The sequence below is a fragment of the Marmota monax genome, unplaced genomic scaffold, assembly GCF_021218885.2.
Source record: "Marmota monax isolate L192 unplaced genomic scaffold, Marmota_monax_Labrador192_F-V1.1 WCK01_AAM20220418_F8-fsc00065, whole genome shotgun sequence".
Taxonomy (NCBI): Eukaryota; Metazoa; Chordata; class Mammalia; order Rodentia; family Sciuridae; genus Marmota; species Marmota monax.
Genome location: NW_026694038.1, coordinates 6814530 through 6827236, shown reverse-complemented (window position 1 = coordinate 6827236; position 12707 = coordinate 6814530). Strand labels below are relative to the sequence as shown.

Below are 12707 nucleotides of genomic sequence, written 5' to 3'. Positions count from 1 at the left end.
TCAGCAACTGGTGAGATGACACGGAGGATTCCAAGTTCAAGGCCATTCTTAGCAATTTAATGAGACCCTATCTCAAAATAAAAAAATAAAAAGGGCTGGTGGTACAGCTCAGTGGTAAAGTACTTTTAGGTTAAATCCCTAGTACCAAAGTAAGTAAGTAAATAAAACAAAGGATAAATAAATAAATAAGTAAAGGATTCCCTAGGGCAGGGGTTTTCAAATATCAGAAAATCAGAGGGATTTTTTAAACAGATTTTTGAGCTCCATTCACTTCCAGATTTCTGACTTAGTAACTCTGGGGTAAAGTCTAAGAATCCGTAATTCTAAGAAGTTCCAAGGTGATGGTAATATTGTTAGGCCTTAAATGATACTATAAGAAGCACAGTTACTCTCATCATTATACATAATACATGTATGAAGATGTGAATTTGGTGTCAATATACCTTATATATAATCAGAGATATGATAAATTATTGTATAATGGTGTATTAAGAATTGTAATGCAAAATAAATAAATAAATAATCATTTAAAAAAAGAAAAAGAAAAAGAATTAAGAATAATTGCACATAAAAAAAAAAAGAACCACAGTTATACAGGATTTATTCCAGAAGTTTGAGACAGAACTAGATTTAATTTGTGCTGAATGAACACTGAATACCTTGTAGTTCAAAATTGGGTATGAGCAATGATTGTTCAATGTCTTCATTTCTTCATAGATTGGAGCATATGATCAACAAATATGGGAAAAATCTGTTGAACAAAGAGAAATCAAGGTAACAAGTTTATTTCATTTTGTTTGTTTTGAAATATAATTCTATGAATTGATTATGTGTCACATTTTATTTAATATCTTTTTATATACTTTTAAGGTATAAATTAATATTATTATTTATTCTTTAAATAAGAAGTAAACTCTTTTTTTAAAAACAGCATAATCATGTCTTTACTGCTAATTATTTTTTGAGCTTTTTAGCATCTTTCCATTCTTTTAAAATTTAATTTCTAATGGTTATTTTTTGTTAGCTTTTTTCCCCTTTCACTTTTCACCTTATACTTCTAGTTTACTTTTCCTCCCTTATGATGCTGTCATTGCTCTGTACAGTTTATTAAACTGGTAAGTGTTTTAGGATTTTTCCCGCCTGAATGATCCTGTGCAAATGCTGCTCTGCTTGAGATCTGCTTTTGGTGCTACTAACAGAATGACTTGGACGCAAAAAGAGTCGCTGAAAAGTTGGTCATTTTTGAAAAGAATTTAGAAAAATAAAACATTAATTAAATATCTTCATAGTAAGCATTTTCTTCTTGAACATGCAGCTACCTCATATGTTGATGTGATATTCTCCTAGGCTACCTTGCTGGCATGAAAACTATTTTTAAACTAAATTTGTTGTTTCTCAGCATTTTTTTTTTCGATAATAAGATTTATATATTTTTTTTCATTTGCAAAGATACTAATCAGTGTGTTCCTGCACGAGCTAAATTTAATTTGGGCCCTACCAGAGTCTGTTTAGTTTACTTGACATTCTGTTTTATAGAAAGGTTTATGTTACAGTGAAAACTAGGTCTATAGATATTTCACAATCTGTTTTTTTAAAAAGCTGCCAATATTTAACTATAATAAAGAGCAAGATTCTTTGACATTTGTTAATTTTAATCTTTACACTTTTTTTTTTAATGAAGATTTGATACATTTAAGGGTGGGGCATGTAGCTCAGTGGAAGAGCACCTATTTAGCATGTGAAAAGTGCTAGGTTCTATTCCCAGCACTGCAAAATTAAAAGAATGAATACACTTAATAAAGTTGTTACGCGTTAAATATAGGATTTAAGTCAGGAGGATAGAAAGATGAGGTCGGTTACAGTTTTGTAGGTAAGATATGTAATTGAAAATGAGATAAATTCAGAGACACTTGTGTAAGTCTCTATAGGGAATGCAGAGGGAGGCAGCCCTGGGGAGGTTAGGAGAAATTTAATAGAGGAAGTAGTTCTTGAACAGAGTTTGACAGACTTTGGGGAGGCAAATGGTAAAGACATTACAGACTGATGAAGAACATATGAAAATATAAAGAAAAGAAGAAACATGACTGAATCAGGAATACTCAAAGAGTTTGACTTGGAAATAGATTGGATTGAGGAAGGATTTAAGGATGATTATGCATAAAACTAGAAAAGAAAATGGAAGTTAAATAATGAAGGGTCTTGAATACCTAACCCAAGAATTTAGACATAATCTGGAAAAAAGTGGGGTTGACACTGAAAGAATTTTTTTAATTGATTTTATTATATTTTTATAAATACACGACAACAGTGGAATACATTACAATCCTTATTACACAAACAGAGCACAGTTTTTTGTATCTCTGTATACAAAGTATGTTCACATCAACTTATGCCATTATACATGTACTTTTTTTTACTTTACAATTCTTAATTCACATATATACCACAATTTTTCATATCTCATGTTTGTATATAAGGTGTGTGTTTTTAAAAATTGTGTTGACATGCAATTCAAGTCTTTCTATTTATTTATTTATTTATTACATGACAATAGTGGAATGCATTATATTCATAATTATCCATTCACAGCACAATTTTTGTAACTCTGTATATAAAGTATGTTCACGCCAAATTATGCCATTATACATGAGCTCTCTTTTTTTGCATTACAATTCTTAATATACCTTTATAATACAATTTATCATATCTCTGATTGTATATAAGGTATGTTGACTCCAAATTCACATCTTCATACATGTATTTTGTATAATGTACTTTGTATAACGATAACCATTACATTCCACCAACTATTTTTCTTAAGCATTTTAGAAATTATAACTAAAATTTAATTTTATTCTCTGATCACTTTGGCCCAAATTTAAAAGTAAATATATAAAAAGAAACTCTGGTGTGCTATTTCATAGTTGCAGTTGCATGATTATAGATAACAGTAATGTACTGTATATTTTAAAAAGCTAGATGAAAGGATTTTGAAGGTTTTTACCATAAATGTTTCCCCACACATGTTTGGGGAAATAGATATGCTTACCCTGATTTAAACGTTGTGCAATCTGTGCATGCATCAGAACATCACACAGTATCCATAAATCTGTGCAATTTTTATGTGTTGATTGAAAAAAAAAAAGAAACTTAAATGCAGAATTTCCCTCATAGCTCCTAGATTTTAAAAGCTTCAACAAAAAGCTTATGAAATCTTTATTTATTGACAGAGGAAAAAGGAGATGGAGGGGAGAAAAGGATTTCTAGAAAGTGAAACTGATATTTCTGTCCTTGATGGATTCTAAGTATTACAGTAACTCCATGCATAGGAAGTCTACTTACTAATAAAAGAACTTTATAAACTTAAGCAGCCTTCGTTAATTTTGGAGGTCAATATTATCTGTGTATTTGGGGATTTTTAAAAAATACACAACTTCATAGTATTTGAGTCACTGCACTATGGAAAACAAACATACTATGAGTTTAAATGTACATTCAAAAAAGAATATTTCATTTTGACTCTAGCATGTTAATTACATTTATACTGTTTGTTTCTGTTTTCTACTTTGTGCATAAATGAGTAGTTTCAAAAATTTCATTCTTTTTTTTAATTTCATTTTTTGTTTGTTTGCTTAACTTTGTGCAGGTTATGATTATAGCTAGGAATACTTTGTCTGAATGCAGTTTACCCCAAATCAATTTAAAATTTTCCAACTTAAAATGTCTACTTAATTAAAATCATGTTTTATGAATACTCACATCATTGTTGCCCCCAACGCTAAGGATTGAACCCTGGGCCTGGGGCATGCTAGGCAAAACTCTACCACAGAGCTATATCCTCAACTCCAATATTTTTCATTTTTGTGACTAAAATTATTAATTTTCAATTTATCAATGTAAGTTTTTACTTTTTAAAAACCCTTTAAATATTCTGATAGACTCCCTTGAAAGGGAAGTTTTACTGAAACTGGCCGTTAAGGTGTGGCTCTATAATATAGCTCAAAATAAATGTTTTAATAGAATGTAAAATAGGAAATGAACCAAGTATATACAAGGTCAAGTAGAATGAGCATGTTGAAAACCAGCATAGTTGTGTAAATCAAGACCATTTACTGTTTTTCTGGTTAGTTATTAAAAGACTTTCTGATAAAAATTTTAGGTTTACAACAATAAACTATGTCTCAGATTAGTCAGAAAACACTGGCAATAATGGTTATTCTAAAGTTAGAGAAAGACTTATGATAGAAGTAAATGTAAACATATTGCTGTTTTTTTTAATTCTTGGCACAATAAAGGTAAAATTCCATAATAATAAACTTTATACCAAATCAAAACAGTGCTTTATTAATGAAATTTTGTTTAAATGTATGTATTAGAATTGTCTTTCCAGTTTGCAAAATCTTGTAAATGATTTATAATCTGTTAGCTACCCTATAGTTACATCAAAATGAAAGTAAAGTACAGAAGCAATGGATTCTCATTATTCATGGTAATTATATTCTTGAAAGTCACCACAAACACTGAATTGGTGGTGAATACTGAACCATTGCTCCTAAGGGAAATAGGTTTCTCTAAGCCTTAGGTCATAACACCTTTGTCAACTGATGAGTATATAACTTTGTTTTATGTATGTTTCTGTGTTAAGATCCCTTATTTAATATACATTGTTGATTTTTATTAACAATAAACTTATGACCAGTAATGCTATAAGTCAGGTTTAAAATGGAGGTTATGCTGGCATGGTGGTACATGCTCATAATCCTAACAATTTGGGAGGTTGAGGCAGGAGGGTCACAAGTTCAAAGCTAGCCTCAGCAACTTAGTGAGGCCCTATGCAATTTAACGGGACCCTGTCTCAAAATGAAAAATAAAAAGGGATGGGAATATGGCTCAATGATTAAGCACCCCTTGGTTAAATCCTGGCACTGTAAGTGAAAGAACAAATAAATAAATAAATGGAGCTTATCTGACACACATTTTCTCTGAAAGGCACATCACAGCTTTCTTGCACTTAGGAACACTAGACGGCACTGCATGGTGTATGGGGTCATTTAAAAAAAAAACTGCCAATAAAAAGCACAGAAATGTGAAGAACAAAAAACTAAAACAGACTGGAAAGAGAACTTGTTTACAGTAATGAGAGCTCAAACAAAAAGGCAGAGTGTTGCCTTGTATGGCCTCAGCTGAGAATGTGCATATTGGGAGCCTAAAAATTTTTTCCACTCTGCAAATAAGGGCAAAAGGACTAAACATATGGATTTAGGGATACGAGTAACAATAAGTGTATTTGCAAATATAGAATCTGAGAATGTAAGGATCAACTATCTATATATTGCTTTATCTTCAAACCTGACCCCCCACCCCCTTTTTGTTTTGTATCTTTGGGTAGTTTGCAACTTTAGCTGTACGGAGCATATGAAAAAGTTCAAAGGTTAATTACATCTTGAAGTCAGGGTACATTATTGGTTTAGATGTATAAGTTCTGACCTTAAATACTGCCTCTGGTTTTAGATGTAAACAGTTCTTAAATCTGATTTTAACTTTATTGTTCATTGTTACTTGGATTAGGACCAAAGAAAATATTTACTGCAAAGTTGGTTGTTTAATTGAATGTCTTCTGAGGAATTTAACCTAAGCTTACAATTCTTAACATATTAGGTCTTAAGTAATAACATAATTCATTTTTCCCCACTAATTTTGACCACCCCCACCCCACCCCTGCACTCTCTACACTGAAAGCAGAAATTTAATTTTAGCCAGTGGTCAATAATTTCAAGTTTAAATTAATTCAATTCACAAAAACTGCCTCTTCTTACGTTGGCATATGGACATAGTGCAACCCTAAGATGTACATAATCCTCTCTGGGGCTCAGCTGATACCCCCATAACATGCTAGCATTTGCTGAGAAGTTTACATCTCTGTCTAGTTCTTAGCTCTATGATTTACTGCTTCCTGTAGCAACACCTCAACATCACATCTTGAGGGCCTTCAGGGCTACTGCTCACCCCATCCTGAACCCTCTCCTGATGACAATCTGGGGCCAGTGTAGTCTCTTGAACCATCTAGACTGTACACCCAAATTTGCTTGGTGTAGTCATAATCTTTGTATTAAAATTTTACTATTAGTAATGAACTGTCTTTGCATGTTACACAAATCCCTAAACATATCCTTTTAGAAAAACAAATTTATTACAATACTGTAATTATGTTCCACTTGTAACAAATGCAAAATATATCTTTTTGTTTGGTGTATTACTTAAAGATTTTATATTAAATTGAAATCCTTAGAAGTTAATTCTTTTATGCTGTTCTAGACTAAGAGATTAACATGTACAAATTTCAGTACTACTATTTATATATTGCAGGGGTTAAGAAATAAACCAAAGAAAACAGCACATGTGAAACCAGACCTCATAGATGTTGATCTTGTAAGAGGTGAGTCTTCAATAAATAAATGCTTTATATAAGGAGACATTGACTTTGAAGAAGCAATTTTAAAATAGGTTAGATATATACACTTTTAGAAGTAAAAGCAGTTTGAGCTGACATGAGAACAGGAATAGCATAAAAAAGAGAGAATGGAAGATAAATACCTTTGAGTAGCTTTTCCTCCCACTAAATATCACTGAAATAAGTATAAAAGATAGCAGTTCATGTTGCTTAGCAAAGCATAGCACTTTGTTATAAAAATTAAAGTGGCAATTTGTAATTCCTAACTGAAATTGACATTTGAATACTATATTATATTTATAAAATATGTGGGAAAAATTCTATTATTTCAACTAATAATCTTTTTCAGAGTATTTGAGTTATCATATTAAGATACTATGATGAATATTTTTTAAAGTGACTACTCCCTAAATTGGATGTTTCTTACTTGTAGTACAGAATAAAATTACACATGTGTGGTTTTTCAAACAGTGACATTTTTTTTCTGTAGGGAAATAAATGTAGTCTGTCATTGTATTTTACCTTTTTTTCAGGGTCTGCATTTGCTAAGGCAAAGCCTGAAAGTCCTTGGACTTCTCTGACCAGAAAAGGAATTGTTCGAGTTGTATTTTTTCCCTTTTTCTTTCGCTGGTGGTTACAAGTAACATCAAAGGTCATCTTTTTCTGGCTTCTTGTCCTTTATCTTCTTCAAGGTATAATTAAGTGATGGAAATGCAATTTGCTTTTAGCTTTCAGGGATGTTATATTTTTAGATTTACTAAAGGCTTTGTTCTAAACATATACTAACTACTACCTAGAATGAAGTGAGTATGAATATGTTAACAAGAGAAAGCTAGTTTAGTATTAAAAATGTTTGAGAAAATAAGGCAGTATTTTCCAATATGATTATGCAAAAATTTAAATCAGTGTATGGCTAAAGAATTTTCTTTTTCTTTCTTTTATACTGGGGATTGAACCCAGGGACACTTTACAACTTTACAGTCTATTTACAGACTTTACAGTCTATTTATTATTATTATTATTATTATTATTATTTTATTCTACTTAGTTGTACATCACAGCAGAATGCATTTCAGTTTGTACACAAATGGATTGCAACATTTCCCTTCTTTGGTTGTATACAGTGTAGAGATGCACTATCCGTGCAATCATATGTGTACCTAGGGTAATGATGTTCATCTCATTCTACCAAAAACTTTTTTGGTGCTTCGCATTAGAACCCACAGCCTTGTGCATGTGAGGCAAGCACTCTCCAACTGAGCTATATCCCAACCCCCAACCTTTTTTATTTTTTATTTTGAGGCAGATTCTTGCTAAGTCACTCAAACTGGTCTTGCAGTCCTCCTGCCTCAGCTCTGGAGTTGCTGTGATTATAGAGGTACACCACTGCATCTAGCTATGAGGGGATTTTCTAAAGTTAAAAAAAAAATCTTTAAAATGCATCTGCCGCCATATGTACACACACACACAGAAGTCTTTTTTTTTTTTTTTTTAATACAACCTATGCAAGTTCATTTTTCCTGCCTAAAGCATGGTTCATTTTTCTGTACCTTTTACTATGGTGATCTGAACTAGCCTCATTCTGTATTGAAATTTTATATATCGTGCACTGAGTACTTTGTCAGATTATTACTTAATTCTCACAGTAACCCAATGAAATATATTTCTAGCTTATAGATATGGGACCTGAAAGATCTGCAAATTCAAAGCCACACAATCAACAGGTGTAATAGTGTACACCTACAACTCTAAGTCTTCTGACTCAGAGCCAGACACTAACAACTCAGTTACACTGCCTCCCAACACAGCAGCATTCTAGTGCACAATCATAGCATCATTATACAACATGACATATATAGTATTACAGACTATTTGGAGACTAACGAAGAAACAACTCACATTTCATCCCATTAACAAAGCAATTATTTTAATTTGGTTGATGATATAAAATAATATGAAATTTGGTTGATAAATAAAATAAGAAAAGCTTGTCTCTTTAATGTTACCTTAAAAAAATTATTTCAGTCCTGAATGATTATTTCTATATGTTTATCAATGGATTCTATGTAAGATTCTTGATACATTGTAAGTAAATGAAAATAAAAATTAGACTTAAAAGTTGTTTCTTCTAGCCCAAGGGGCGTGTGTGTGTGTGTGTGTGTGTGTGTGTGTAGACTATGAGGATTTTGTGATTGTTACTAGAATTTTTGTTTTGTTTTGCATTGTAAGGGAATGAACCTATCCCTCCCACATTCTAGGCAAGTACTCTACCAATAAGGTAAACAACAGCCCTGTTTTTTCTGATTAAAGATATTTGTTCATGGCAGAAAATTTGGAAATATAGAAAAAACTAAAGAAAAAAAACCTATTCATAATCTTGCCTTTCAGTTTACCTTATAACATTTTTATATTGTTGAGAGTACTTTGCAAAAACAGTTTTATATAAATGTAAATATATATATATATAGAGAGTCTAATGTCAAAGTGTCAGTCTATGTGTATGATTTTAAATTACTAGAAAGCATCTCATTGTACATCAGTATTTGGCATTTAAACTGTTTGCTCTCTTTTATTATTATAATTCTGAAGTAAACATTTATGAAGCTTTTCTTATTTTATTTTCTTATTGTAGATTCTTAGAGTGTATGAAATTCTAATTGTTTTTAAAATGGTGATATTTTTGTTAATGCTTTCCATGACAGTTCTTTTAAATTTTTCTGATCAAACATTTTCTGGGTATTGTTACCTGATATTTTGTTAAACTAAATGTTGACTTATATACATCATCATGTTTACCCATGAATACGATAGGCATTTCATTGTAATATGTACATTACAATGATCACACTTAACAAAATGAACAAAATGTCCTAATATTAAAATTTTCTGCTTATTCAGAATTAGATACTCATAGACACTGGTTTCAGGCATGGCTGGATATGAAGGCTCAGATGATGTCTTTACTTGTTTTCTGTTGACTCTGCTTTCCTTGCTGGTTGTACTCTTAGGTTGGCCCTTTCTAGGTGATGGCTAAAGTGGCCACTGACAACATTTCCGTAATCCTTAGTATTTGTGATCTAGGAGAATAGCCTTTTTAAAGCATCTATATTAATACCTGAAGAAGATTCTGATCACCCCTGCTTAGGCCACAAGCCTTTAAAAATTATTTATTTATTTTTATTATTATTACTCCTATGCCCAGAGTTATTAATTTGTGGCAAGCCTAGTTTTTTTGCCCATGCCTGAGGTGGGAGAAATAAGACTGTTTCAGTGACAGATAAAGGAGGGAGACCCCCAAAAGGTAGAGTTTATATTCAGAAAATCTAAGGGATGCAGGGCAGGCAAAAACAAGATTTCTCCTTCATGTGGTAATTGTTACATTTATGTTTATTGTTTGCTCTGGAAAATATGCCCAAGTAAATTTATGCTATTAATTTTGTATACATAGACCTTTGTTTATATGCTTTTTATAGCCATATTACACACTTATTATCATTAGACTTCCTTATTTGTACTAAAAGTTAGTATGATTCTTTTTATTTTCTGTCAATTATCTAACCTGGAATGCCTATAAATTTGTATGCATCTAATTTTCTTTGTGGTGTTGAGGTGTGTACTTCAGAGATGATATTGAGTGTTATCTTAGTCTAAGAGTAAATTACTAAATACCATGATTAGGCTATGGCAAACAAGAAAATAGTCTAAAGAGCTATGTAGAGTAACATTTTAAATTTATTTAAATGTGGAAAAAGAATCTGGCAAGAAGTAATGTAAGAGCAGTTTAAAAAGTTTTGAAGAAGTGACTGTCAGATCTATAATTAAATATATTTTCTCTCCCTTTTTGTAGTTGCTGCAATAGTATTATTCTGTTCCACTTCTAGCCCACATAGTATACCTCTGACAGAAGTGATTGGGCCAATATGGCTGATGCTGCTCTTGGGAACTGTGCATTGCCAGATTGTTTCAACAAGAACACCTAAACCTATAAGTACAGGCGGTAAAAGAAGAAGGTACTGTCTATTGAAAAGTGATCTTTTTGGGGGGTAAATTTATGTAATTTGAATCCAGGATTATTCTTAACTATTCTCATTACCTTCATAGAATAAAATGTTGTCTTATAAAATTGTTCTTTCAAATAAAGTACTGAGTTCTCAGATCAATTAACAAGCAATTTATATTCTTTATTTACTTAAAGGTTATTTTGAAACCACATGCCTGTGTTTTTCTTAATTGTTGTTTTCTTAAAATTCATTTCCAGTCACCTAAGAACAATATTGGGAATGTGTTAGCTGGAATTGCTAAAAATTCCTACTAATTAGAAAATTTTGTATTTCTAAGATGGCTTGGCAAAAATAACAGCCAAAAAAAAAGAAAAGAAAGAAAAAGAAATTTCAGCTAGGCTCTATTCTCTAAATGATGTTTGAAGCTGTATGATATTGCCCTTAATTAAGTATACATAGAAGCCCAGTGTGTTGTCACATGCCTGTAATCCCAGCAATTTGGGAATCTGAGGCTAGAGAATCACAAGTTCAAGACCAAAGTAAGCAACTTAGTTAAACCCTGTCTCAAAACAAGAAATATAAAAGGGTCAGGGATGTAGCTTACTGGTAAATTACCCCTGGGTTCTTTACCCTGGGTTCAATACCAAGTGCTAGGGACTGGGGGCGGTGGGGGGGGGGGAATTAAACATAGCAAGTCTCACAAAGCACAATGGAATTTCTGTTTTAATGGTCTTTTGGAGAATCTTCTTTTGAATATTGTTGATTAGAGATTGTGACATTTGCAGTTTTTGGGTATCGAGATTTAAACTCATCTCATTTTTTAAAGATAATGCCTATGTCAGATAAATAGCTTTGTTGATTAGTTAGATTATAATTCTCTCCAATCTAAATTTTCTTCTTTCTTTACCTGCAGATAAGTGACATTCAAATAGGGAAGAAATAACTTTTGTAAATACCTGTCCAGTGTGATCCTTACAACCTTTTGCCACTGCCCTGTCAGGATGAGCAAGGAAAAATACCTTACTATTTATAGAAATTGGTCTTGAATATGCACTATGATATTTGGATTACATTTTATTTAGTAAATTTGAATTTTATTATTTATCAAATTTTCTATGTTTATGTTTTCTAAAATTTTGAATGTACTATCGAGAAAGTGGTTGTTAAAATTTTAAAGCTACCTTCTGCTCTTTAATTTCTTCCTTGATGAAGGAAATTAAGAAAAGCAGCCCATTTGGAAGTACATAGGGAAGGAGATGGTTCTAGTACTACAGATAACACACAGGAAGGAGCAGTTCAGAGCCACGGTACAAGCACCACTTACAGTGTTGGCGCTGTCTTCAGAGATCTCTGGCATGCTGCTTTCTTTTTATCAGGGTTTGTATTTATTCAAGGCTTTCTATGGCATAGAGCTGCACTATCCCTTTTCTGCTACTTCAGTCTCAGATAATAAATATTAATGACTTTAAATATGACAGCCTCATAATGGCTTCTGTTTTGATAAATTATAATACAATAGTAATGGGAAAATGAAGATCATAAAGTTTACTTTGGGTTATGTATAAATATATCTATCTGAGAATGAATATATACTAGCAAAGTATATTTATTTAGGAGTTTTTGATTTTGGCTTCTTTTATATTTCTCAAGTAATATTATACTTCTGTTAACTAATTTGTTTTTATCACCATAAAAATGGTTTTAATAAGTTGTAAGAGTTGTGTCAAATAAAATGTGTACTGTAGTATAAAATTCTACTTTTGTACACTGGGCTTTTAGTATAGTTTGTACCATCAGTGAAGATTGAACAAATAGGAAAATAAATGATAGCAAACTTCAAAACCATATAAAACTTAACTCAATCTTATATATTATTATATAATATACCATTATATAATTTACCATTATATAATTATATTATTATTTGAATAACCTACATAGTTTAAATATGTACATGTTATAAAAAAGTTAGAAAGCTATTATTGAAATAACGAGTGTGATTGATGAAAGGTGCTAATTTAGTAAGAAAAGGGATAATGCAAATAACTATTTTCTGTCATTTGTTACTATTTCACTAAAAATATTGTTTCATCAATTTGTAATTGTGCTCTTATGATAAAGTTTATCATGCATTATAAAACTAAGCAATTATATCCTGGATAAGTTCTTACTGTTTGTAATTTTCAGGAAAGTTTTCCAAAATTTTTTTTTCTTTAATTTTTATTGTTGGTTGTTCAAAACATTACATAGTTCTT

The 12707-nt window shown here is 31.3% G+C and overlaps 1 protein-coding gene across 5 annotated transcripts in view; it reads left to right on the top strand.

Annotated features, from left to right (window-relative positions):
* Phtf2 (putative homeodomain transcription factor 2) overlaps window positions 1-12707 on the top strand; it is a 125744-nt gene that overhangs the window by 58832 nt on the left and 54205 nt on the right. For 3 of the 5 annotated variants that reach the window (XM_046464156.2, XM_046464153.2, XM_046464154.2), the window contains exons 3-7: window positions 718-774; window positions 6367-6436; window positions 6985-7143; window positions 10299-10461; window positions 11665-11829. In XM_046464156.2, the coding sequence (XP_046320112.1) occupies window positions 718-774; window positions 6367-6436; window positions 6985-7143; window positions 10299-10461; window positions 11665-11829 (614 nt within the window). Of the gene's footprint in view, window positions 1-717; window positions 775-6366; window positions 6437-6984; window positions 7144-10298; window positions 10462-11664; window positions 11830-12707 lie in introns of those variants that run through there. The other 2 variants (XM_046464155.2, XM_058585492.1) reach the window with 2 other exon arrangements.